The sequence below is a fragment of the Cnephaeus nilssonii genome (assembly GCF_951640355.1).
Source record: "Cnephaeus nilssonii genome assembly, chromosome: 10".
In the NCBI taxonomy this organism is placed as follows: domain Eukaryota; kingdom Metazoa; phylum Chordata; class Mammalia; order Chiroptera; family Vespertilionidae; genus Cnephaeus; species Cnephaeus nilssonii.
This window is the reverse complement of record NC_137081.1, coordinates 19,211,900-19,239,681: the sequence shown is the minus strand read 5'-3', so window position 1 is coordinate 19,239,681 and position 27,782 is coordinate 19,211,900. Positions and strand designations below refer to the sequence as shown.

The 27,782-nt window shown below is 39.9% G+C and overlaps 1 protein-coding gene across 12 annotated transcripts in view; it reads left to right on the top strand.

Annotated features, from left to right (window-relative positions):
• Positions 1–26,385, top strand: part of FN1 (fibronectin 1) — a 65,922-nt gene extending 39,537 nt beyond the window's left edge. For 2 of the 12 annotated variants that reach the window (XM_079782516.1, XM_079782523.1), the window contains 21 exons: positions 1,268–1,450; positions 3,589–3,678; positions 4,985–5,254; positions 5,992–6,108; positions 6,757–6,921; positions 7,376–7,531; positions 8,447–8,560; positions 9,360–9,623; positions 10,784–10,971; positions 11,752–11,839; positions 13,143–13,319; positions 14,089–14,178; positions 14,412–14,591; positions 15,716–15,805; positions 17,315–17,421; positions 18,436–18,574; positions 21,413–21,565; positions 23,614–23,739; positions 24,252–24,358; positions 24,923–25,033; positions 25,615–26,385. In XM_079782516.1, coding sequence (XP_079638642.1) covers positions 1,268–1,450; positions 3,589–3,678; positions 4,985–5,254; positions 5,992–6,108; positions 6,757–6,921; positions 7,376–7,531; positions 8,447–8,560; positions 9,360–9,623; positions 10,784–10,971; positions 11,752–11,839; positions 13,143–13,319; positions 14,089–14,178; positions 14,412–14,591; positions 15,716–15,805; positions 17,315–17,421; positions 18,436–18,574; positions 21,413–21,565; positions 23,614–23,739; positions 24,252–24,358; positions 24,923–25,033; positions 25,615–25,686 — 2,987 coding nt within the window. In that variant the 3' untranslated portion in view covers positions 25,687–26,385. Of the gene's footprint in view, positions 1–1,267; positions 1,451–3,588; positions 3,679–4,984; positions 5,255–5,991; positions 6,109–6,756; positions 6,922–7,375; positions 7,532–8,446; positions 8,561–9,359; positions 9,624–10,783; positions 10,972–11,751; positions 11,840–13,142; positions 13,320–14,088; positions 14,179–14,411; positions 14,592–15,715; positions 15,806–16,960; positions 17,422–18,435; positions 18,575–21,412; positions 21,566–23,613; positions 23,740–24,251; positions 24,359–24,922; positions 25,034–25,614 lie in introns of all 12 variants that reach the window. The other 10 variants (XM_079782522.1, XM_079782518.1, XM_079782520.1 and 7 more) reach the window with 5 other exon arrangements.
• Positions 26,386–27,782: the final 1,397 nt, after the last annotated feature.

Genomic DNA, 27,782 nt, shown 5'->3' with positions numbered 1-27,782 from the left:
ATCAAGCAGTCTTAAGTAGACTTTCATTCAAAGCACAAATATGTATAAAGCTAACAAAATGTCGATATCTGATCTACAAATACAAAATGGCAAAGATTAATTGAATTTGCAAACCTGTGATTTTTTTAAAATGATCTAACATGAATGCCAAATTGTATCATGAGCACCAGTTATTAATAAGAAAGTACTTCCAAAATGTACCATTGTGTGCTCCCTTCTGTCTACTCTTTGATCAACTCTACCATGTTCCTTCTTTGTAGCTGACTAAAAACCCATTGAAATTTAGGGTAGAGTGGAAAGGGGTTGTTTTGAGGTAGAAAAAAACACCCACAAAACTTTGGCACACTCGAAGTTCTATTGCTGTGGCGAGGTAAAGAAACTCCTCTTTAACCTCAGTCTGGGACGAGCATGCAACATTATAAACGTTCTCTGCCCTGCATGGTAAGGAACATGCTGAGACCCAATTTGCATGAACCCTCTTCACTTGTAAGTAGTAGACACGGAATGGAATTGTAGCTCTCGTCCTCTCACGTCAGGGGGACATCTAGGACCCTGTCTTCTTTTTGTCTGTGTGCATGTGTTTCTTTGGAAAGTACTGCTATGTTTCTCTTTGCTGTGTGGCAACTTGAGCCTCTTCAGCCTGGGATAAAATAATCTTCAGTGGTGTTAATAACGTACTTAAAAGCAACATATTTGGGTGTCAATTAAAATTATTGTTTAAGATATATTGATGGCAGAAAGGTGAAAGGGGCCTAACAGTACTAGGTGTAGTGTTTTATTTTTAACAGTACAATTGACCCTTAAACAATATGGGGATTAGGAGCACTGACCGCCACGCAGTTGAAAATCTGTGTATAACTTTTGATACCCCCAAAACTTTATTACTAATAGCCTACTGTTGACTGGAAACCTTACTACTGATACCATAAACAGTCAATTAACACATATTTTGTATGTTCTACAAATTATATACTATATTCTTACAGTTAAGTACGCTAGAGAAAAGAAAACGTTAAGAAAATTATAAAGAACAGAAAATACATTTACAGTATTTTTAAAAATCTAGACAGACCCACACAGTTCAAACCTGTTTTGTTCAAGGGTCAACTATAGTTTACTCTCATTTAGATTAGATTTAGATTAGACTATGCATGATGATGACTTGTTTCCTTTATGCATGAAATATTGTTTTTACCTTTCCAGCTATTTCTGTTACCTTTCATTTTAAAATGATATTAATTTAGTCTTCCTTCTTATTTGAAACCAGCTGTCCCTCCTCCCACTGACCTGCGATTCACCAATGTTGGTCCAGACACTATTCGTGTCACGTGGGCCCCGCCTCCATCCATTGAATTGACCAACTTCCTGGTGCGCTACTCACCTGTGAAAAATGAGGAGGATGTTGCAGAGTTGTCCATTTCTCCATCAGACAACGCAGTGGTCTTGACAAGTAAGAGGTCAAATGTATCTGTTCAATAAATACCAAGCATAAGGAAAGAATTCTGAGTTCTCAGGTGGGAGCAAATAAGATCAAAACAGCTACAACAGAAGTACAAGCTAAACTCCAAATATCACCTGAGGCTTTGTAAATTTTGAAAGATGTCATGTTTATTGTTATTTTAATACATCTTTCATATCTACAACTTTAAAAATATCATAGTGGAAAACACCAGCAATGAAGTTCAAAGACTTCAAACATGCTCTACTTCCAAATAAGCACATTAAAATAATGTATGTCAAGAGAAATTATATGACTAAATTTGAATGTTTGGAGAGAAAATGAGGATTGAGAATAATGTCACTGTATCTATTTTATTCTTTTTTTCCCCCCCAAGTGTCAGCAGGCAATCTGTTTAGCATCTGAAAACATGGAAACAGTGACTGGTTACTCAGGATAGATCAGGATGCTCTTTGAAGAAAGAGCCAGTTTGATTTGTACTTCAGAAAAGAATCTGTTGGCAGGATTTCTCTGAAGGCTGAGGACTTAAGAAAACAACTGACATGAAAATAAACAACAATAACTATTTATGGAAATTGCCTCTTTCCAGTTCCTACTCTTTTGAAATAGATACCTTTTATTAAAGAAAATATAAGTGGGCTGCAACATGGTGCTGTGTTTCAAGTTAATGTTGCTTTTCAGTATTTTCACTGTACTAGTTAAAAGACGTATATAAGAACAGCCAAAGTTGAGACATAAGGGAGAAATAGTTCATATTTAGGCCCATTGCCAAATGGTGGTCTGAAAACATTGTCTATGTTTCAGACATAGTATGACCGTAGTTTTGGTTTCTCATTTTGTGGCTGAGGGCAAGAGCATCCCTGTATCTACCTTTCAGCAGGAAGGTTGTTTTGATCTAGAGCACCCTGGGATCAGTAGCTATAACCTCACCCAATGCAGAAGCCCCTGCTTCAGGACCACCATCTGCCCCCATCATAGCCACAGATCTGTCACATGTCCATCCTGTGTTCTAAGACCTCATTCTAGATCCTACTCTAGATCTCACGGTAGCCATTTCCCCCTAGAGCAGCAGTCACCAACCAGTGGTCCGCGGATCACTGGTGGTCTGTGAGGTCCGAAAGGTTGGCTGTTGCTGCCCTAGAGTAGCCATTATATCCTATTTTACAGATGAAGCAACATAGGTGCCCAGTGTTTAAGTAAATTGCCCCTGACCAAGCAGAAAGGAGGAAAGTGGAGTCCACGCTCCATCAGGGACCTCTGCAGAAAGGCTGAAGGGGAGTTGATATGGAGGGGAATGGGGGTTATTGAGTAGGAGGTCAATGGTTAGAAACCTTACTATGTACCTTTTTTATTCCTCAAAATGAGAAGATATCCAGCAATGTATATTTAAATTTTTTAAGTGTCAGCTCTTACCTTAATCTGGCAGAACCAATCACTTTCCCTTTGGGGTATGACTCTCCCAGTAAAGGTTAATTGTTAAGATCATGGGTCATGGTCTGGGTCAACTCCTGTAGGATCTTGGGCAAGTATACCAAAGGAGATAACTTCTTTATGCCTCAGTTTTCTTATTTGTAAAGTGGGAATAATTATAAACCCATCTTTGGAAATATGGGAGGTAATGGATTTGTTCATTATCTTTAATGTGGTGATGGTTTCACAAGTGTATACATATGTCAAAGCTGTCAAACTGTACATTTAAAATATATGCAGTTTATTATATGGCCATAGAGCTGCTTTAAAAAGGTAGCAGACTACCTCACTGGATTGTTCTGAGTAAATGAAAATCCACAGTGCCAAGGTCATTGTCAGCACATGACCCCAACAGATGTACTATTAAGTGGATGATAGTAATATTACTATGCTACAACAACTCCATCTTATTGCAGATCGGGCTGAGTCACACTCATAGAGGTGGAACAGAGGCCGGGGTTTAGAGATACTACAGGGCAAGGTGATCCTTCCTTATCACCCAGTTGCAGCCCATCTCCGGGTAGCCACCCACATTCACTTAGGAATAAGTAGGCTATAGGACTGGACTCTTGGATATTTTGTAAGTTGAAATAGTCCCAGGGGTGCTTTGGTTTTTGATGCTTTCAAGGACAGTTTTAAAGTCCCACTTGCCTCTTCAGATCTCCTGCCTGGCACAGAATATTTGGTCAGCGTCTCCAGTGTTTATGAACAACATGAGAGCACACCTCTCAGAGGAAGACAGAGAACAGGTGAGTCATGTTGGCAATATGCTTATCAAGTAATGTTCACCTACCAATTTTAAATAACAAAAATGGAATGTTCCTTCTAAAAATACGTCTCCATCTGTTGTGGTGGTGATGGTGGTGCCTGTAGCCTTGTCATTACTTTGTGATCACTGGTCTTGAAAATTAAAAGACACCTTATTCAACTATTACCCTGACTTCCTGTCACTAAGATTCTATTCTCTGTTTCCAGAGAACACTGAAATTAGTCCAGAAACTTTGTTGTCTATCTTTCTAAAAACTCTCCCAAGAAGAATATCTCATAATGTCTATTATTTAGGGATGGTAAACCTTCCTTCTCTTTAGGGAACTCTGTCTAATGGCTGACCTAATACTGTCATTGTCATATTTTCCCTCTTTTACTAAGCCAATAAGTTTATCTCTTTTTTCTACTTTATTAAATCTTCATTTACTATAAAAATGAAGTTAAATTGAATCCCATAACCTGATGTCCTTTCTTAAAGGTATTTCTTTTAATTTTTCCCTTTAAAAAAGTACAGTGTAATATATCCACTAATTAATTCATTACAGTCCACTTGCTTCCAAAAAGGTGTTGTAATATCTCATTTGGTTTGAGTATGTTATCGAATAGAATAAGTAAATGTTTTAACTGAAACAGAAATTTGTTGGAAGTCCCAAGAGGTTACATGATTTGAATTTGAGATAAACTCCAAATTCTCTCTGATTTTTCTGCATTGCACTAAATTCCAATTCATGAGAAATTACTTGCATTGTCACTTGTCTAGAATAATGTCTTAGTTTTAGGAACTTTCATGTTTGGCATCATCATTACCTGTTGACATATCAATTCCCTCTTGAGTGTAGAAAGCTTTGAGAGCCAAACACTTAACTCAAGAGTGGGAAGATCTTCTCATTTTCAGAGATACACTTATAGGATAGAAACACAGACTACTGAACACTGAAACATTTAAAAATATCAATTTCCAGAATATCTTAAACACCTTTTCTTCAATAGCATGTAGAAACCTCCTATAATGACACTTGGAATGCTTAGCAAAAGAACAAAGAAAAGAATGCTTGAGTTGGCCATTTTGAACTGAGTCATTTATGATTTTGAAATTTTTATGTGGCTTAGAATCAATCCATCATAACCTGAGTTTATAGCAATTCCTTGTGTTAATAAAAAAAAAATAACAAAAATACAGAAACATCAGATGTATGTTACTTTCCACTATTTTCTCACTTCCTAATCTGGTGGTGTTTTTCCCCCGCCTCTTCCTCTCTCTCTTTTTCCCCTGGGTGGGAAAAACAGGTCTTGATTCCCCAACTGGCATTGACTTTTCTGAAATCACCGCCAACTCTTTCACGGTGCATTGGATTGCTCCTCGAGCCACCATCACTGGCTACAGGATTCGCCATCATCCCGAACACACTGGTGGAAGACCTCGAGAAGATCGAGTGCCCCCGACTCGGAATTCCATCACCCTCACCAACCTCAATCCGGGCACAGAATATGTGGTCAGCATTGTTGCACTCAACGGCAGAGAGGAAAGTCCCTCGTTGGTTGGTCAGCAATCAACAGGTAACTTGTTTTCTGGTCTCAAGGAAACTCAGAGGACTTTCCTATGCAAGTGGTATATTCTGTGAAAGAGGTTGGTGTTGTCTGAGTCATCATCTGTTAAAAATTAGATCATGGTTATGAGACATAGGGAAGTGAGAGAATATATGGAGAAAAATCTCCTTCTTAGAGTACATGAAAGTAGATAATTTTTTTATTCTAAGAAATTTCTCACCTGATTTAGGTATTTATGCATTTTTATTAACTGCAGTTTTATTCAAAATATAGAAAACACTCTTTCAAAGTTCTCTTAAAATCATGATTATTTTAATGTAATAGTGTCAAAGTTCTCGATAGATGCTAAAGTACTTAAGGGAGTATTATCATGATATTTGTACCCTAGTCTCAAATGGATTAACAAAAAGACAGGGGGGGTGTGCAAATGTTACCAATTATCAAATACCTAAAGGAAGGGGATATGGGTGTTCATTATATTATTTTTATGGCCTTTTTGTTGTTTTAAAATTTTTCAGAAAAGCAAGTTTGAGGGGGGGAAAAAAGCCATTCGATAATTTGAAATAATCATTTTATTAGAATTTGCATTGACTCCTTAACCTCTTACCTTGTCCATAATTTTTAATTTTGTATAGTACTTACACTATTATATAAAAAACTCACAATTATCTGGAAAATGAACAAAGAATGAATCTGGGCATCGTTTGAAAGTTACGGATGTGAGAACTTTCCCTTGTTCTTTCTAGTTTCTGATGTTCCAAGGGACCTGGAAATTATTGCCACGAACCCCACCAGCCTACTGATCAGCTGGGAAGCTCCCGCTGTCACAGTGAGATATTACAGGATCACCTATGGAGAAACAGGTGCGTTAGTCAAATGCTATTTCACATCTAATCAAGTCAGATCCTGTAAACCCAACAGTGAACATATAATTAAAGAAAGCTTGGCAAGTTCATTCAATGGAGCCTTGTCTTTTCCAAGAATATGTGAAAAATATTCGTGAAATAATTGATAGCAAAATCAGGATAAGAAGTTGTTTGTACAGTCCTAGAGGGGGAATAGTAGAGGTGAAGAAGAAAGGATTGCAAATTCACATACCTAGTATCAGCAGTGAAATGATAAACGATTTGTATTTTTCTTTTTACTTTGTCTGTATTTTCAAAATTTTATTTAACATGAATATATTCTATTAAAAAATTGAAAAAGTAACACAGCTTATGCAATCCTGGGTTGGGGACTTACCTTCTTCTCCCTTCTCATGTTAATCTACAATTCTGACTTTTTACAGCTGGAATGTTAAAATAGCATTAACTGCAGTATTCTCCCAGTGTTCATCAACTCATGAAGGTTTATTGCATGCATAAATAAATATAGGTTTTTGTTCAAGCCCTATTAAGAGCACCTTTTTAAAGGGTCGCTTGCAGGCTGCTCTCAATACGTTAATGCATTAACTCAGCAATCCCCACGTATCTCTCAGCCCCTCAGACTTTTCCTAACTTCTTTTCAAACAGGAGGACACAGCCCCGTCCAGGAGTTCACTGTGCCTGGGAGCAAGTCTACAGCAGAAATCAAGGGCCTTAAACCTGGAGTAGACTACACCATCACTGTGTATGCTGTCACAGGCCGGGGGGACAGTCCAGCAAGCAGCAAGCCAGTTTCCATTGATTACCGGACAGGTATCGACTCCTCTGGGCTGAAGAACACCTACTGCCAACAGTTTTTAACCAAATATACAAAGAAATGCCCACAAGGGCAGGGATTTTTGTCTGTTTTGTTAATTGATGTATTCCACATGCCTACAATAGAGACAGACAGAGAGGGTGTTTAATAAATATTTTTGAATGAATGAATGAATGAAGGAAGAGCTGATATGGTAAGAAGGTAAACACCTAAGTTAGAATATGGTTTTTGTGTGAATGAAGCAGCCATCTTGAAAATAGGCCATGGTATCAAGATGCTGGCCCCACCTCCCAAAAGTTATCTCTGTTTCAGCAAAAGAAATACTTGGGAGTCGCTAATCATAGTAAGAGATTGTCCTATACATAGCAGAACTGGAGACGAGGACTTGTCCAGTCTTGTTCTCATGGGCTGTGGCTTCATTGGTTTCTCCTCTTTTTTTTTTTTTTGTAGAAATTGACAAACCATCACAGATGCATGTCACTGATGTTCAGGATAATAGCATCAGTGTCAGATGGCTGCCTTCAAGCTCCCCTGTCACTGGCTACAGAGTGACCACTGTTCCCAAAAATGGCCTGGGGCCAACAAAAACGAAAACTGCAGGTCCAGGTAAGAATTGCAGCATCTCACGTGCACCAGAAAATACAGGAGGCCCACACAGTATGTTTTTTAAAAAAACATCCACCTACCTCTGAGTACTATGTATTTTTATATCATTATGTTAAAGTTTCCCCATTTGTGAATTCAGGGCTCAAGATTGTTACTCCCTCCACAGTATAATTTTTCGAATAAGTGCATTTCTGTTTTTACATGCATAGTCCTGTTTAATGGTGTGGACATCTTAAATTATGAGCTCTACCTTTGTGGTTTTGTTCACTGTGCACACCAAGAAGAGAGAGATTGGCCTAACTGATTTTTTAAATATCTTTTTAGCCCTTGTTTTTGTTTATTATATAAAATACTTGTGAAATGAAGATCTTAAATCAATATTGTTTTTTTCAAATACAAGTAAAAGTTTACTTAGAAAGTCACAGAGGTAGGAAAAGTGAGCCAGCTGGGTTGTGTGGGCTCAGGAAACAAGTTACAGAGGCAAAAAAAAAAGGGGGCCTTTGGAGCTTAGGGGAGAGAGAAGCAAAGGTATTCGCCATCAAGAAAGAATGGGGGGGAGTGCAGACATTCTACAGAGAGAGCGAGAGAGCGCGCGCACCTTAAGGCAATATCTTAAAGTCAAGTTTTGTTGTGTTGTGTGTTTTTTTCAAAATTATTATCATTTATTGTTGGGGGCATCATATTAAATTTTGGAGCTTATTCTTTAGTGTGACTGTACTCTAATATGATCACTTGTATTAGCAATGAACACATTTATCCAAGAGGAAATCCATCTCTGACTCCTATATTTTCCTGATAAGTCTGCCCATGAAAATCTAGGCCACCACACATTTTCTATCGAAATCTGAATGTCTGTTGGATGACAGTACAGTAGAATGACATAAATGCTGCATTTGCTTTTCACTCCCTTTGCAGATCAAACAGAAATGACCATCGAAGGCTTGCAGCCCACAGTGGAGTATGAGGTCAGTGTCTACGCTCAGAGTCAAAACGGGGAGAGTCAGCCTCTGGTCCAGACGGCCGTCACCAGTACGTAACCCATGCTCATCTTCCATTTTCAAAGTCAGATCTTGTTCTTAGGCACCTGAATGCCCTCTGCATGTCATTTGCGATTATACATGGGGAAAGCCAACTGGTTGGTCAGTTTATATGTTGAGTTGAGCCCTTTACAAGCATATTTTTTCTTCCCAGTTCCAAGCAATGAACATATAGGGAAAGAAGTTGTGGAACCACCATAGTTGGTTGCTGTGCTTTAAGTTTCTTTTGCTTATATGGCCTCAGCAAAAGCTTATTTGCCTATTGCACATCTACAGAGTGTTTTGCCAGGACCGTCTTTTCTACAACTGGATGGTAAAGTTGATTGAAGTCTTTCTCATGAAGCTGGTATGTTTGGAGCATTTGCAGGACTGTGGCTGCACCAGAGTTATTAAAGAAGGATTATAAAAATCTAAATCTAACATTGAAAATCAATTTTACCATTCCCAAAGGTGTAGAAAATCCAGGTCTGTGAGACTGAGATCACATTGCAAAAATAAATTATGGTACAAAATCTTAAAATCAATGCAAATAAATCCTCTTTGAAAGGACACTTTGCAAGGTGTCTACACATCTCGTGTACACCTGTTTTAATAAATGATGTGGCATTAAATGTTTTCAAAATCAAAAATACTTCAACAGGATCAGGTAATTTTCTCTGTAATAGTGGGTTGATTGGAATTTAATTCATCAAAGAGAATGGTATCTGCAAAACTGCTTTGCATGTTATAAAAAAATGCTTATTTCACAACTTGCTTTTCACATAACCTCTTACCATTAATTTGCCTAACAGACATTGATCGCCCTAAAGGACTGGCATTCACTGATGTGGATGTCGATTCCATCAAAATTGCTTGGGAAAGCCCACAGGGGCAAGTTTCCAGGTACAGGGTGACCTACTCGAGCCCTGAGGATGGAATCCATGAGCTATTCCCTGATGGTGAAGAAGACACTGCAGAGCTGAAAGGCCTCAGGCCTGGTTCTGAGTACACAGTCAGTGTGATTGCCTTGCACGGTGATATGGAGAGCCAGCCCTTGATTGGAACCCAGTCCACAGGTATATCGTTAATTGCACCACTGGGTGCTCATGGGAGCAGAGGCTTTATGCCCTGCTTAATGAATTTATCAGGCTATTGATTTCTATGTAAGGGGATAAAACAAAAAAAAGTTGCCTCTATTAGGAAAGGCCCTCTTTACGAGGAATAGTACTAAACAATGAAGTTTAGGTGATCTTTAAGTCAAGTCTAATACGCAGACATTTTGGAGTAACTTGGCTCATCAACAAGGCCATAAAATGAGACATTTGAAGATAATTCTAAAATTTTGGATTATTTTCTGAGCTATGCCTCCCTGTGGCTATACTCACTGTGTATAAAGAAAAGGAGTTTGGCATCCTAGAGCTTACTCTGAAAAAGGAACCCAAAATGAGCCATTTCATAGCAGCATATTTCTGAGAACACGTGGGTAAGACCTTTCTTCTCTGGTTAGATAATCGTGTGCCTGGTGTATAATTTGCTTAAAAGATTGAGAATCGGACACATAGGGCAAATGCTTTCCACAATACTTTATCTTCTTGTGCTTTGTTTCTGAAGCACAGGGGAATGCTAAAGATGTGTCCTTGTGACAGCATAAACCCTGCAGGTGACAATCTGTGTTATTGCTCTTTGCTTCTCTTTGCTGCTTCTGTTATGATCCAATTTTCTTATGCTGCACCACAGAGAATACTTCAAATTTAGCAGTGATATCTGCCACAGGGTCCAAATAAAGTGAATCAAAACATAATTCTAACTTTGGGGGTATGGAATACTCTGGGAAATGGATTTCCATACAAGGATAATTTATATCGGAAAAGGGCTATTGCTCATCTTTCCGTACAAATGAAAAATCAATCTCAATGGCCTAAATCAGTCATTCTGACTTTTCAAAAAAATTTCTAAGGGAAAGCAAAAACATCTTCTAAAACCTAAAGTCTCAGAATTCTGACATTTACCTGTGTTTCCAGTGATTCTGAACATTGGTGGATATAAAACATGCTTTCAGCAAACATTTTCTTCATTTTGCATCCCTTCTTGTTGTACTTTCTTGTACTGAATCTTTGATCAGGGAACTCACCTAACCCAAACCAAGCACAATCTATTCTACTTCTTGGAATTCACTTTATTGTCCGTTTTCCCCATTTCCTATAAGATAACCTCTAACCAATGACCCTCCTGACAGCCATTCCTGCACCAACCAATCTGAGGTTCACTCAGGTTACACCAACGAGCCTGACTGCCCAGTGGACAGCCCCCAACGTTCAGCTCACTGGATATCGGGTGCGGGTGACCCCCAAGGAGAAGACGGGCCCAATGAAAGAAATCAACCTTGCTCCCGATAGCTCATCTGTGGTTGTATCAGGACTCATGGTAAGAAGTGCTCTTTTTCATTGGAATAAAGAAGTAGGCCATCTCTTACACAGTTTAAGGTGGTAGACATATGATATCATGGTAAATCTAATTATATTCTTGGCCCCTGCCATCAAATACTTTTATTGTGATTTTGTATCAATTTTATAAATAGCTTTGGATTTTGCAGTTCTTTAAATGTATTCTGTTCACTTTAAAAGGGTATGTGTGGGTGCAGGGGGCAATTTATATACAGGTTGACTGTATATATCTTCTTTAGTTATTATACATTTTCTGCGCTCTGTTACCTTGGCAAGGAATATTCTCCAACTTGTACCAACCCAGCCTGACCCTACCTTCATTAAATCACTTTTAAAACTAGCCAGTAACCTAGGAACTTGATATACATTTAACATAAGTCCAATTCCAGAAGAAACTATAGAAAGAGGGTTCAGAGATAGTCTCTCTGCCTCTCTATGATCAGAAAAATTCACAGTTTATACCTGTCTGTTCATAAAGAAACAGGCTAATACCCATTTTCCTCATTTTGTATCAGCTTAGTATAAGTATGTCGGTTATGGCTTACTTGGGCTTTACCCTTAAGGGCATTTTAAAATTGATATAATTGAAATTTGTTGTTGATCACCTGTAGTACAGGAATGAAATTAATCTAGGAATGTATAGTGCTGTAGGTTTTGCTAGTTTATTTATTTTTCTTTTATAACTATGGCATCTTTCTAATGCAATAGTGAAAGTCACTGGGCTTCCTATTGCTGACGCTTACCATGCCCTTCTTTCTAGGTGGCCACCAAATATGAAGTGAGTGTCTACGCTCTTAAAGACACTTTGACGAGCAGACCAGCTCAAGGAGTTGTCAATACCTTGGAGAGTGAGTGATCAAACTTTTAAGTATCAAAAAAACATTCTGTATAAACAAAAATTAAAGAATGCTAAATAGTTTTCTAGATCACTAAGTTAACAATGGAGTGATTCCCAATCTGGGAATTGATTTGCTCACCCATCTTTTTGACTTAACTACTGGCGCCTTTGGTGTTATGAACGAAGACTAGTTTATGCTGTACTTGTTGGAATTTGTTTTCATAGAGTTAAGTTTGGGGAGGACATTCTGCTTTGTACTGTATCTTAACAGTGCAGTAGTATTGGACCAAGTTGGGCCCAGATTCTAGTTTTCTGCCATATCAATGAACTCCTGGTATACTCTTTCAGAAATCATATAAAGTGTCAGTGTTTCCTCATCTATAAAAATAGGGATAGCATTGCATCTGTTGAAAGAGAAAAAAATATGAAGCCCTATGAAATGACAAAATACTAGCAATGCATGTATATATCATCGCTGGCTGGCTATATTATTCTAACTCCTGCTACACATATTTTACATTTTAATAAATTAATAATTTTCACCTTTATTGAGGGATTTGTAGATGCTATAAACCAGCCTTGGGAACCACTGGTAGTATCTCTTAACAAGCTTTTCAGTTCTTCCAAAAAGAAAAGGTGAATATTTTTATATTTCTAATTATTGTCAACCTTTGTTTCTGGATGCCATAGGAGAAATGTTCTACATTGTCATGTGTAGAAATGGATGTATTTGTTGTATAATAAGGAAACATCCTATCTAATAAAAGAGTAATATGCAGATTGACCATCACTCCAACACACAATATGGCTTCCCCCATGTGGTCAAAGATCCTGCCCCCATGTGGACACAAGATGGCCACCACAAGATGGCCAGCAGGGGAGGGCAGTTGGGAGGCACCTGGCCTGCAAGGGAGGGCAGTTGGAGGCGATCAACCCTGCAGGGGAGGGCAGTTAGGGGTGACCGGGCCGGCAGAGGAGGGAAGTTGGGGGCAAACAGGCTGGCAGGGGAGCAGTTAGGCATCAATCAGGCTGGCAGCAGAGTGGTTAGGGGGTGATCAGGCTGGCAGGCAGGCGAGCAGTTGGGAGCCAGCAGTCCTGGATTGTGAGAGGGATGTCCAACTGCCCGTTTAGGCCCGATCCCACTGGGCAGTCGGACATCCCTTGAGGGGTCCCAGATTGGAGAGGGTACAGGCTGGGCTGAGAGACACCCCCCCCCTCCGTGCACGAATTTCATGCACTGGGCCTCTAGTTTAAAATAAAATATCAAAACCTTACCCATATGAGCACTAATCTCAGGCTATGATCCCATGCAGATGTCAGCCCCCCAAGAAGGGCCCGTGTGACAGATGCTACTGAGACCACCATCACCATTAGCTGGAGAACCAAGACCGAGACGATCACCGGCTTCCAAGTTGATGCTGTACCAGGAAATGGCCAGACTCCGGTTCAGAGAATGATCAGCCCCGATGTCAGAAGCTACACCATCACAGGTCAGGGCACTCACTGCGCGGACCACACTTGCTCACTGCTGCTCACAACATCCATTAGTTCATTAGTTAGTCCAGCACTTACACTGGTTAAATTATTTCCAAAGCTTTATGATAAACCAGCTCTGTTCTTTAAAAACTTATTTTCAAACAATAATCAGAAATTGGTTTGTCCTGTGAATGCCTGATTTTATCTAATGTTTGCCAGAGAAATGGCATAAGTTCCATTCATCATTTTGATTTTTAATCATTGTACCCTTTCTTTTATTAAAAAATTGTAACGTAATGCTTACAACGAAAAGAAACTAAAGTGGTTCAACATTAACATCGATGATATAGCGTAATTAAATTTTAAAAAATCAAACAACACTACTTTATAAAGATCAAAGTTGTTGTCAGAGAATGTTCAATATCTGGGTTAATTCAGCTCTCTTTGAAATTTAAAATTCTGATTCTAGTTACCAATCAAAGACCATCTTATTATGATAAAGAGAAGACATTCAATAGGTACTCACCCCTCATTCTCTAAGATATAGGATTTTTATATTCTCAAATTTATTTTAGCTAGCGTCTTGGTATGCATCAGTGATTTTTTTTGAGATATGTTTCTCATTAACAGTTATTACCCTTACCATATATATATGTTCAAATATAAACCACTTCTGTGGTTCATATAAATATGCGAGGGTAGAGGAACCATGAAAATTGCAGATGAGTTGAAACTTCCTAGTGAATCAAGATCAGATAAAAAGTGTCTCTTCACAAATCCCAGGTTTACAACCCGGCACTGACTACAAGATCTACTTGTACACCCTGAATGACAATGCCCGGAGCTCCCCTGTCGTCATCGACGCCTCCACGGGTAACTATACTTTCTACTGAAGAAATGCCACTGACTTGTCTGTGACCAGTCATGTGAACTTAAGAAACAAAAATGGGGCTGCTGTTTTTGTATTATAGATCACAGTGAATCCTTTATACAGTTTACAGAACTCTCAGATCCTCTCGAGTCTGTTATTAAGGGCTGGAAAACAGTGTGGGAGTGATTTTCTTGGTTATTCATTTTCTTAGAGACTTAATTCTGATTTCTTTTAGCCATTGATGCACCATCCAACCTGCATTTCCTGGCCACCACACCCAACTCCTTGCTGGTATCATGGCAGCCACCCCGAGCCAAGATTACTGGTTACATCATCAAGTATGAGAAGCCTGGGTCCCCTCCCAGAGAAGTGGTCCCTCGGCCCCGCCCTGGTGTCACAGAGGCTACTATTACTGGTATTGCGGCTTCCACGCTGTCATCCTCTCCTTACTCCCTAGGACAGAAAGTGCCTAGCAGACTCCAACTGTGTCTTCGAGGTTACATCATGAGAACGATAAGCCCAAAGAGCATTCTCTGTGTAGGAGCTGTAGAGCTCAATACTTCCCAAAAGGCATGAGTCCATGTGAAGGAAGTAATTTCAATACTGACCTAATGGCTTTAACATCTTCTTATTTGCTCTACGTTTGCCAGATACTTGTCAGTCCTTGAAAAATACATTGTTCGGGGCAAACTAGCTCATTTAAGCCTCTTCTCTCTCAACTCCCTCAAGATCAGATGATCTTGCAGGACTTGCCAGGGTGCCACCTGCCCTCGCCCCTCATTATCCACTTTCACAGCATAGGTCTCGAGGCAAAGTGATTCCCAGCTACCCATATTGGAGAGAATGCCTGGCCTGGGGACTAGGAGTTGTCCATTTCAGTAGGAAACATCAGAAGCCTCTGGTATTATTTTTCTCCAAGAGATTACATTTTCAAACTGTGTATAAGGTATTGTCTGGTCTTTCAAATCCTATAGAACACAAAGGTACCAGAAACAGACACTGTATTTTTAAGAAACTTTGGGGCCAGGGAAGCAGAATCTGACATGAGAGGAGTTGAATTGGATACTTCCTCTAGGGACCCCACAAAGATTGGTCATTCTCTCCTGCAGAGCCCTTACCTGTCCTCTGACTTGGCATTGATCCTGTCGCTGAGGGCCGTCTGGTTATTAGGCCTAAGCACATTCATGGATACAATCCGCCACGATTTCTCCCAAATGTTTACTCCACCATGCTGACAGATTTTTTGCAATTCAAAAAGCAAAGTAAGATCGCGTGCTAAAAGAATGCCCAGAAAAATTTAGCATGAAAGTGCTTATTCAGCTGCCAAGTTTGATAGTGAGATCATTAATTTGTTTAGTGGCCATCGCAAGCACAGTATTTGGGTGTTTATGGAAGGAAAGGAAGTCAATTTTACCTTCCAACAGGACAGTGGGCGGAGGACAGAGGATGCTTGCTCCCCAGGGGTGATTCCCAGTGAGATTTATTTCCACTTGACAAGCTGAGCCCACAGATGTAACATGATGATCTGTCCTTCTTCAGGTCTGGAACCAGGAACCGAGTACACAATCCAAGTCATTGCCCTTAAGAACAACCAGAAGAGTGAGCCTCTGATCGGGAGGAAAAAGACAGGTAAAGAAAGAGTACCTTCTGGGTAACCAGGAGACGGTCAAGGGAAAACTAATTACAAATGTTTAATTTTGCGGTGCAAAGGTTCTCCGGGTTTTGATGCATTTCTCACGGAACCTTTTTTTTTTTTCCTAACAGCGCAGCGTATATGTTGTGCTCTTTGATAGCAGGGATAACCTAACGTAATCTGTTAGTTCAGTTTTATTCTTTTCTTAGCCAGTCAAAATAAAGCCTTTTATTTACCTTTAAAAATTTCAAAACAGATCTGGAAATGTACAAGTGAAATGGCTACAGTTGCTATTTGTCTCTACCTTTTGTTGATGTTAAAAATGTTTAAGAAAAAAAGTTGGGAGAAAATTCCCTATTTGTCTTTATTACTTGATTTCTGAAACTTGCAGCCAACAAAATGTCTTACCTTTTCACCCAATTTCAGTTTAATTTGAAGAAAGTGCTGTATTTATGCTTATAGAAATTTTAAAATGAACATGTATGCATTTAACCTATTTCTACCACTTCAAACCATTGACCCAAACCTCTGGAATTCTCATACTTCAAATGCTGATATAATTAGTGTGCATTTTAGTCCTTAAACTCAATTCTCAATTGAAAAAAAAAAAGGGGGGCGGGGAGAAAGGCTGCACCTTTAAATTCCATTAGGCTTAATTTGAGCAGAGGCAGCTTCTATGGGGCTCAGCGGTCTGAAGCTTTGTATGATAAATTCATACTAACACTTTTTTCCATTTTAAACTCTAAAGCATGGGTGGGGAACGTTTTTTTCTGCCAAGGGCCATATATAACATCATTCGAGGGCCATACAAAATTATCAACTTAAAAAATTGGCCTGTTATATTTGGTCAAACATTTAATTAACTCACCCCTATTACCTTGGCAGGGCTAGACCAAATGATTCCACAGGCCTCACACGGCCCACGGGCCAGATGTTCCCCACCCCTGCTCTAAAGGAATCTTTTTTGGGGAAAAAATCATTAAGATTTCTTTCTGGAAAAAGTGTTTTGTGATCTAAGAACTGCTAATTTTCCAGGGGCTTTGATCAAATCGATAAACAGTCATTGTTGCCTGAGTTGATAATGACTACTGCTGGTACTTCGGGAGCTTATTAACAAGCTTTGCTTTTTGGCTCTAACCTCTCTTGGCTAGATGAGCTTCCCCAACTGGTAACCCTTCCACACCCCAATCTTCATGGACCAGAGATCTTGGATGTTCCCTCCACAGCTCAAAAGACCCCTTTCATCACCAATCCTGGGTATGGAAACGGTATTCAGCTTCCTGGCACTTCGGGTCAGCAGCCCAGTGTTGGGCAACAAATGATCTTTGAGGAGCATGGTTTTAGGCGGACCACACCGCCCACCACGGCCACCCCTATAAGGCATAGGCCAGGACCATATCCGCCGAATGTAAATGAGGAGATCCAAATTGGTCATGTCCCCAGGGGAGACGTAGACCATCACCTCTACCCTCACGTTCTGGGACTCAAACCAAATGCTTCTACAGGACAAGAGGCTCTCTCTCAGACAACCATCTCTTGGACCCCATTCCAGGAAAGCTCTGAGTATATAATTTCATGTCATCCAGTTGGCATTGATGAAGAACCCTTACAGGTATTTAATGACTTTTTCTCTTTACTCCTGACTGGGAAGCTGGGAAAGGAGCAAGCTAGACAACAGAAGTGAGCAAAACTCCCATATCAAGTGGCTAACATTTTTAGGACCTCTTAGGTGACTCGATTAAGCCCTGTTTTTTTCTTTTTTTTTTTTTTTCTTTTTCATCTCAATGTGGTACTACTTTGGGTGGGGGTTGGGGAGAGTGTCATTAGTTTTTCTTTAGCAGAATGAATGAAATCCTCTCTATTTTCCTCACTGGTTTGAGGCTCCTTGATAATACAAAGAAATGATCCTAGAAAAGAGAGAAATATTCTGCCTGAATTTAAATTTGTGCTCATAAGGGCTGAAACACCATCCTATGGGTTGTCCTTGAAGAATCCCATTATCTACGATAGGTCTGAGGAGAAAGAACTTAGGTGAAGCTGTGCATATCAGCTGTTGTAAGTGATTGATTCTCTAACTAAAACTTCTGTTCTTTAATTTGTCTTGCTGGTATCAAATTTATTGTGTTCTTAGTTTTAGAAAAGTGGCAGAATTTTAAAAACTGACTGCAACTGTGGAAGATTTATGAGCTTAGAAGCTTGAGTTGGAGGATTTGTCTTAAGGATCCTAGTGGGGGTCAGGTGCCACCTCTCGTGGGATGAATAAATCTCCCTACAGTGCCCACCTTCTATGTAAAGGGGGCATGGCAGGGTTTCCCGGGCGCGTGCAGACTGTTATGGCTGCAGCAGCTGGAACGAAGACTGTCTCTAGCATAATTGAGGGCTCCTGGTGACTGTGGAGCACATGGGGTAGATTTTTGGCAGGAAAATCTGGCAGGTAGAAGTGTTGGCCATTCACCCCAAGTTCCATTTCTCTCCTTGGCTGTTTGGGACCGTTTACCCCCTCTGCTTTATTGGTGCCCCTTTATTCTGTTTACACAGTGAGGGTTATTGATAAGAGAATAGGGAAAGTCATGGATTCCTCTCTCTAATGCTTTCTCCCCTACTTTGGATGTGCCAATAATGGTAGTTCCGAGTTCCTGGAACTTCTGCTAGTGCTACCCTGACGGGTCTCACCAGAGGGACCACCTACAACATCATCGTGGAAGCACTGAAGGACCAGAAGAGGCACAAGGTTCGGGAGGAGGTTGTCACTGTGGGCAACTCGGGTATGTGAACGCCTGTGCTACTCAGGCCCAGGCTCCCCTCGGGGGATGCTTTCTCCACTGACTGTTCCATTGTTGCTGTTGTCCTTGAGCTTTGGGAAATAATGTTAACATCGTGAAGTAAATGAGCAACTTTAAACTGAATTACAGTGGAACCTCCTTTCTCGAACTGAATTCATTTCCCCCATTAGAAATAATGTAAATTGAAAGAATGCGTTCCAGACCCCCAAATGATTCCCTGTGTTAACCTTTCTTATATACAGCACATGTCTAATGTACTGTTTATAAATGAACACTTTAAAAACAAAAAGGACATGAAATATAAATGAAAATTTAACAAAAAAGAAAAGAAATGTACAGTAGGAAAATGGAAATTAAGCAATAATTATAAGCAGCAAGAGCAAAAAAAAAGCACAAGAATATTCACAGCACAATATCCTGTGATTTTAACAGTGGTAAACTGACTCAAATTCGCACATTCTCTCCTCTGTCACCTGGGAGATGTGTGACTGATCATACAGGCGTCAGTATGAAAGGGTGGTCAGGTTGAGAAGTAAATTGTTCAATATGGGAGACATTCGAGAAACTAGGTTCCACTGTATTTCCCTAGTATCTTTGTAAAACGCATACGTGTTTGACAGAGGCACAATCTGGGACGTAATGATCGACCTGGCCCAAGCTCAGATCCTTCATCTGACACTCTTGAGTCCTTGCCAGTGAGTGCCTTTCTGAGTTGATACAGGGCACAGGTCCCCCGACCTCTCTGCCCAGACCGTCTCCATGTCACCATGTTGGAGTCCTCTTGAGTGATTTTTAACTACCTACCGAAGCCGATGAAAGGAAATTCCCCATCTGTGGACATTAGGGGCAGCTGGTGTTTGTTCCTCATGTAAAATGCTACCAACCCAGCCCATTTCTATCCCAAGGGCTTCCTTAGTCCATTGTTAGGTCCATTTTCTTTTTCCTGATGACACAGATCCAAAACCTCTGTCGAGGTTAAGTGGTCCTTGACTCTCTGCAACACCCGGGAAGTCCTTTTAAACAAGTAGTGTGTCTGCCCCGTGGCTCTTCAACCTGCAGCAGCTGAAGATTCTCCAGGAAACATAAGATAGGGAGTAATCAAAACCCTGCATCCTGAATCTTCCAGTCACAGGGTGTCCTACCAGCAGGGAGGCTAAATCCTTCCTCTGCCCAGGACTGGCTTTATTTATTTATTTAAATATATTTTATTGATTTTTTGCAGAGAGGAAGGCAGAGGGAGAGAGAGTTAGAAACATCCATGAGAGAGAAACATCAATCAGCTGCCTCCTGCACACCCCCTACTGGGGATGTGCCCGCAACCAAGGTACATGCTCTTGACTGCAATCGAACCTGGGACCCTTGAGTCCGCAGGCCGATGCTCTATCCACTAAGCCAAACCGATTAGGGCTGGCTTTATTTCTAGGGCCCGTTGACTTAGTCTCAGCCTCCTTCCTCATCTGACGGTGCTATTTACATGTATGAACGCATGTGAATTAAGCAGTTGCATATCTGGCAGAGGAGGGGGGGCAGGGTGTTATTTTGTGCTAGTTGTGGTATATATCCATGGTAACACATACCCTTTGCCTCGTGTGGTTTTACTAGTAAATGCCACGTGAAAGGAATTTTTAAGAGCACAAAGGTCTTTGTGCTTTTCCACATCATTTTTTTTTTAAAGATTCCATCTCCCTAACTTTAGTCCAGTGGAATTTTAACGCCTGGCTATTTTTAGGAGGCTTAGTGAAACCCCTCATAGCAGTTATAAGTGCCTTCTATTTTTCTTTCCGCCTCCGTATTCCCAGCAGTGGCGTTCTGCATTCTAGCCAGGTTCTCCTGGCTGTGAACAGACTTCATACTCTCCCCAAGCTATTTTTTTCCAAGGTGTTGCCTTTTAAAATAGGCACTTCAAATATCTATGGCTTTTGAGCTTTTGCTTTTTGCATTGTAAACAGTGAGATTGCATACACAGTGAGATGCAAAGACACAGAAGTTAGCTTATTTAAGTTTCAAAATAATTTGAAACATGCTTTGTTTGCATAAATTACTTTACAATAAGGTTTCCCCAAACACAAAGATCTAGATCTTGGCAACATGAAGAGACTCTATTGACAATTCCTAAGTCATTCATATCCCATTGCTTCCTATTATCTGGAACAATTGATTTTATTGATAAAAAGCAGTCCTACAGTTGTGATAATGTACAAAATGTCAAAGTTTAGCACTATTTTGCAAAACTTGCAAAAATAATGGTGAAGATCACATTATAATGGAGTATTGCAGTAAAAGCAAAAGATGCCCTCTAACGATTATTCTTTATTTGGTGAGCCCATCCTAAGTGGTGGTAATGGACCAGTACTTTGAATTCATGATCTCACATGACCTTCACAAGATCCAGAGCAGGTAGAAATGTTTTGAGTATTATCCCCATATTACAGATCACTATAATATATCATAACTAGTGTAAGGGCATCGGGTACTGATGGAGAGGTGTTTCCAGTCTTTGCATCTTAACTCGCTTAAATTGAGTCCAGATCCGTTCCACGTTCTATAGACTAGATTTACCAGAAATGAATTTTTGGAACTGATGACAAAAATGAAAGATGGGTTTATTTTAAGATGCCTTTTCGAGTGTCCACTGGCAACATTTGAGCATTGTTTACGAGAGCAGCTGTTGCACTGATAGACAGGTGAATGCTTCTGAGTGCTACTGGGGCTTTTGTTTCAGATTAAATCATTACGTGGGGTAATCAGTTTTCTTCTTATCCTCCAAAACTACCAATAAGATGTCTTTTTTATTGCCTTTTCCTCCTTTTCTTCATGTAGTTGACCCGCCTACGGATGACTCGTGCTTCGACCCCTACACGGTTTCCCATTATGCCGTTGGAGAGGAGTGGGAGCGGTTTTCTGAATCTGGCTTTAAACTCTCCTGCCAGTGCTTAGGCTTTGGCAGTGGTCATTTCAGATGTGACTCGTCTAGTGAGTAGCTTGCTTTGTCCGTCCCCTTGTCGTTCTATCTCTTCCAGCCCCACGCATTCGCACAGTGTGCCAGGGAGTCATGTTTGGCAGGCGCGGGCTCTTCCAAACATGAAGCAAACAGGGAGACTGCTTGACTCGAAGTAACATTTTGCATCATAGAAAAATGATGGGAAATTTTACTTGTGGAATATTGCTTATTTCAAGGGTAGTGTGCCAATACGACAATTAAAATAAAATTTGTGGTGGTAATATGATTAAACTCTTCTGTTCAGATATATGAGCTAAGTCAAATTCGTTGGAGCCAGGTCAAATGAGAGACAAAAGAAACCCCAAGGTTCTTTTAACCTTTAGTGTTGAGTCAGCTCAGAGGTAAATATTTATGTTCACAAACACTCTTTCTTTTTTAAAAAATAGTTTTATTGATTTCAGAGAGGGAGAGAGAGATGGAAACATCAATGATGAGAGAGAGTCATTGATTGGCTGCCTCCTCCATGACCCCCACTGGGGATGGAGCCTACAACCCGGGCATGTGCCCTTGACCAGAATCAAACCTGGGACCCTTCAGTCCGCAGACCGATGCTCTATCCACTGAGCCAAACCATCTAGGGCAACACTGTCTCAACACAAACCAAACAAACTCGTATCAGAGTATACACACACGCACACTCTCATATCACACATACACAGATGCATACCAGGTAGTTTGAATCTTTCTAAGTAATGCAGGGAGTAGAGAGAATGTATAGATGATTAAGAATCTTCAATTAAAATGTATTTAATTTTCAAATTATAAAGAGATGGTAATATATGAATTATGTTTTAGTTAAAATGATCTGAGGAATTACTATATTTTGAGACACAGTAGTAGAATTTGTTAACCTTTTATTTATGCTTTGTTTTTAGGGGATGTATTATTGATAATTGGTTCATTTTTATAGGTGTTCATCATTATGCCTTATAAATAAACCTTGTATAGACATATATCCAGAAATCGTATTTGGAGAAATAAAACATAATATATTTTTTCCAAAGTATTTTACTTAACTTGTGTACATGAAATGGTTTAATTCGGGCTGAAGCGTAAAACGACCAATTTTTTCACTGCAGACTACTATGCTGGACCGTCTGAAAACTGAAAGTGCAGCAGAGGTGTCATGATGTTTAGAAGTTGGCATTTTTAAAGTTTGGCATCAATTAGGCAATTTTTAAAATTTATGCAACTGAACTACTTTTAAGTTTGTATATTTATTGCCTATATAAAAGTTAGGTGCAATTTTGGGAGCAGAGCTATAATTTGATTTATGTGGCTCAAATGACATATTTTTTGCCTCAAATGACATATTCTTTGCTTAGATGTCTTAACTGTCAATTAACTTAAAGTGTAAGGAATGACATTGATAGAATGGAAGTAATATATTGTTTTACAAACTTCTGAAGTGTGTTTTGTTTCAGTATGAACTGTGGAGATGAAAAAGTTAACTGTTATGTGTAGTAATAAAGATATATAACTGTGACCGTTAGCTCTCCTTAAAACCAGTCTTATTTTTAGGGATAGTAACCAATGCTTTATCATTTTGTTGGCTTTTGTTTTTTTGATACACAGGTTTATTCTTTTTCTCTTCTCATTTACAAGGCACACATTGTGGCATATAGAAACCTGCTGATCTTTGTGGGAGTTTTTTGGTTAATGGAACTACTTTGTATCCAGGATCACTGCAAATCCAAAGTGATTTTCTACTCCTAAAATCCTCAAATCCTACTTTAGTTTTACCTTAATAATGAGAATTCAAATGAAGGTCACTGACTGTTCTTGTGATGTGATTATAGTGGAATAAATTGAATCTTAAAAGAGCCTAGAAAATGTAAAATGGTAAAGATAATATTTTAAAATCCAACCCCCCCAAAAAAAATGGTTTGTCTTAGGCATGATGACCTTTAACCTTCCTTACCATTCCTTCCAGATGCATGTGTGTGACATGTCCCAGTGCAGTCACTGTCTTGTGAGTCAGAACCCACCACTAACTCTTTGCCTGACCCCCACCCTACAGAGTGGTGCCACGACAATGGTGTAAACTACAAGATTGGAGAGAAGTGGGATCGGCAGGGAGAAAACGGCCAGATGATGAGCTGCACGTGTCTTGGAAACGGAAAAGGAGAATTCAAGTGCGATCCTCGTACGTTGCCACAGATCATTTTTAGGGTCTTGTTAAGCACTCCCACACTCATTACTGAGCTGCCGCTCTCGTTCATAGAAAGGAGTAGAGTTGTTAGGTCTCCCTGAGGAATGGACAGTGGGTTTATTAATCTTGTGATTTGGGAAAGCAGAGACAAGCTTCAAAAAATGAACCATGATTTAATGTTATTACAGGCACTTCAGCACTTTTCCAACCTGAGCATTTTGACCATAAACTGCAGTGAAAAGTTATCAGAAAGCTTTACGAGTCTTTACACTCAACTTTTAAAATACGACCTCCGTCTTCTCAGTTTATTAGATCAGGTTTTTGGAAATGCTGCCCTATGGTCCGAACAGCAGTTTCTCTATTATGAATCATTCCCCTAAGCCTGTGGTGTTTTGGTTGTGATGATGCAAATTTAGGCGGGAACAGAAGCCACCCCCACACGGGGGTCCCGTCTTGTCTGATTGCTCTCAGTCTTACACGCACTTCTGACTTGTGTCTCCATGTAGATGAGACAACATGCTACGATGATGGCAAGACATACCACGTCGGAGAACAGTGGCAGAAGGAATATCTCGGTGCTATTTGCTCCTGCACATGCTTTGGGGGCCAGCGGGTAAGGCTCTCTGCAACTTAGATAAGATCAGGAGGAGCTGAGTCAGGGTTGAGCTGCTTGTGTGCATGCTGTACGTACAGGTAGGGCAGTGCCCCCTACGAAATGTTGAAGCACCTCACTTCCTGTTGGCACACAGCTGCCTGGGTGATACCCTTTCCAGTCCTCCCCTTTTGTGGCAGCCTCAGCCTCAGCCCCAGCCCCTCCCATACCCAGTGTTCTCAGGCTGTTCTCTCTTCTTTGGCGCCTAACCTGTTAAAGTTGGGTAGCACTCGGCCTCCAGGTCCAATCGAAAGAACAGGTGCCCCTTTGGCATTGTTAAATATGTTGAATAACACCCCAGATCTAAGACAGTGCCCCTTCCTTCTACCCTTCCTCTTGAGGAATCAGCTGAAGTATATTCTACAAAGGTTATAAATTCATGAAATCATCATCAGAGTGTCCTTTTTGATTGAACTGCTTATATTTTGCCAATGAAGAGCTGACATTCTTTTGTAACCCACGTGCTAAACCTGTGATGTGCTGCTCTTCTCGTAACCCCACCTGACTGCATGCCTCTGCTCCCAGGGCTGGCGCTGTGACAACTGCCGCAGACCAGGCGCCGAACCCGGTCACGAAGGCACTACTGGTCACTCCTACAACCAGTATCCTCCGAGGTACCATCAGAACTCAAACACTGTGAGTACATTGGCATGAACGTTTCTCCCCTAAGTGCAATTGGTCACATAGTGGGGACTCTCTTTCCATGGGTACTTTCCTTTTGAATGAACCTATTTTAGAAACAAAACAAAATAACCTTTAAATAACTTGAGTACTGTATCCTATAACACATTTTGGTTCTAATGGATAACCTCTTGAACATCACCTTTTACCCAGTTTATTGAGTTTGTTGCTAGGTTCTCTTTTTTTTTTTTTTTTTTTTTAAGTATATTTTTATTGATTTCAGAGAGGAAGGGAGAGGGAGAGAGAGAGAGATATCAATGATGAGAGAGAATCATTGATCAGCTGCCTCCTGCACATACCCCACTGGGGATCAAGATCACAACCCGGGCATGTGCCCTGACCGAGAATCGAACTATGACCTCCTGGTTCATAGGTTGACACTCAACCACTGAGCCACACCAGTCGGGCTATTGCTAGGTTCTTAAAGCTAGAAATATTCTATCTAGAAGTAATGTAATTGTCACGGAAGACTCCCCTCTTTTTTTCTGTACCCTTTGCAGTATTTGCTAATTTTTCTTCGTCTTCCATTTTAACAGAATGTCAACTGCCCAATTGAGTGCTTCATGCCTTTAGATGTACAGGCTGACAGAGAAGATTCCCGGGAGTAATATTTCCAGCCCAGAAAACCACGCGTGGATCTCTGCCAAGGCCCATCCAAACTGGAGCGACATTAGCAGACCCCATCCTAGAGTGTTTGTTTCTTTCTTAAGCCCTTTGCTCTGGAGAGTAACTTCTCCAGCTTCAGCTCAGCCCACAGCTTCTCCAAGCATCACCCTGGGAGTGTTTCGAGACTTTTCTAGTAAAAGGGGGCAGTTCCTTGCTTGTTCTGCTCCAAAGTGTTCAACACTGCTCAGTATTTCTAATGAGATGATTCTAACTTGTGATTTGGTTTGGGATCCGCAGGGAAGCGCATGCACAAACCCAGATGCAGAATGTACTGAAATGATATTACCAAAACTTTAAGTGGGAAAGTTACCCAAACACTTCTGCTTCCACTTAACCGTCTGGCTCGCGATATTGTAGGAACGGCATGTCCCTGTTACTGTGACATTTAAAGTATCCACAGTGCTCACTTTTTCCAAATGATTCTAGTAATTGCCTAGAAATATATTTCTCTTACCTGTTATTTATCAATTTCCCCCCAGTATTTTTATATGGAAAAAAAAATTGCATTAAAGACACTTAGTATGCAGTTGATAAGAGGAATTTGGTTTAATAATGGTTGGTGATTATTTTTTATACTGTACATGCCAAAGCTTTACTACTGTGGAAAGACAACTGTTTAATAAAAGATTTACATTCCACAACTTGAACGTCATGGCTTCTCTTTTATATACAGACGTTTTGGGTGAAATAATTCTTATGGTTGTTCTTTTTCTTTTTAGTTCAGCAACATTTAAAAACCTCTGTGTTCAGTTCTCTAATTCTTGGAGATTTCAGTACAAGAGTTTCTAAAAAGCACAGATTCATTCTTGTCATTTCATCTCCTCAGCAATGGAGAGAGTTTTATATTTTCCACTTTACCACATTTAAGTGGATGTAAATATTCATCCAACTTGCTAGCTAGTTCTTCAGAAGTAAAGTCAAAACAACCTCTAGTTGCTCTTTTCTAATTAAAATTCTTCCCTCCCCAGAGATTACCTGCAAAGGGAATGCAAAGGTGACAGATGCAGAAGCTACTTGAATAGTATAGCATGAAGGAGTTTTGTCCTAGGGAAACCCTGTGGTGTAAATTACCTCAATCCAACTTGTCTGCATTCGTGTCAGCCACAGTTTTAGAGTCCCCCAGCTGAACAGTTTTGCTTAGTTTTGGTCTGCAAAAGCCATTTCCTTTTCAGTTTAACTTTGGGGAAACAACAGAACTCTTGAGATTAAACCTGGCACTCAGACTAATAGTGGCACTGGGAATAGTTGATTATTAATTAGTAAAATATTAACACATAAAATATTAGACATGGAAAATACATTTTATATGCTACTATGCAATGTAGAAAAATATTTCAATGAATAACCTGGCAATGAATATTAAGACTGTATAGAAAGATTTCCTCAGGTTTCTTTGTTTTAAAAAGCAAATTTACATTTGAGTTGATTTCCAGTTTATAAATGCTTTGATGGTTAGCATCTCATTGGGGGTAGGTTTTATGGTCTCATTTTATAAAGACTACTAGTGTCCCGGTGCACGGATTTGTGCACATTGAAAGGAAGTTAATTATAAGAAATATTTTCATATTGCTATTTGCCCTTTCTCTATAATAGAAGTGTCAACCAAATTCACAATCAACAATGACAGATCAAAACACATGTGCGATTGGTGCCAGTGAGAGCTTTATATGTATCACACATGCATGAGTCAACTTAGCCTTTTATGTATATAGATAAACTTGGTTAATTAGACCTGCTTTCTGAGTTAGCTAAACTTTTTTCAGCCCAGTGAAGCACCCCAACTTCTCTTTCAGGTAATTGTCAGCAACACAGCAGTAAATATCAACATGAAGCAGATTATTATTGTACATCATGCAGGGAGAACAAAGGTAAATATTTAACTGCAGCAGTGTTTGACTATATTCTGCACAGGGAGAAAACCTGAAGTCATTTTCAAGTATCACCATTTCTTACTTCTTTTCAGTTGGGTGAAGTTTCTAAACTTTCTAAATCTCCATTTTTCTGGCTAATGAAAAGGAAATAGGATTCTACTGAGTCT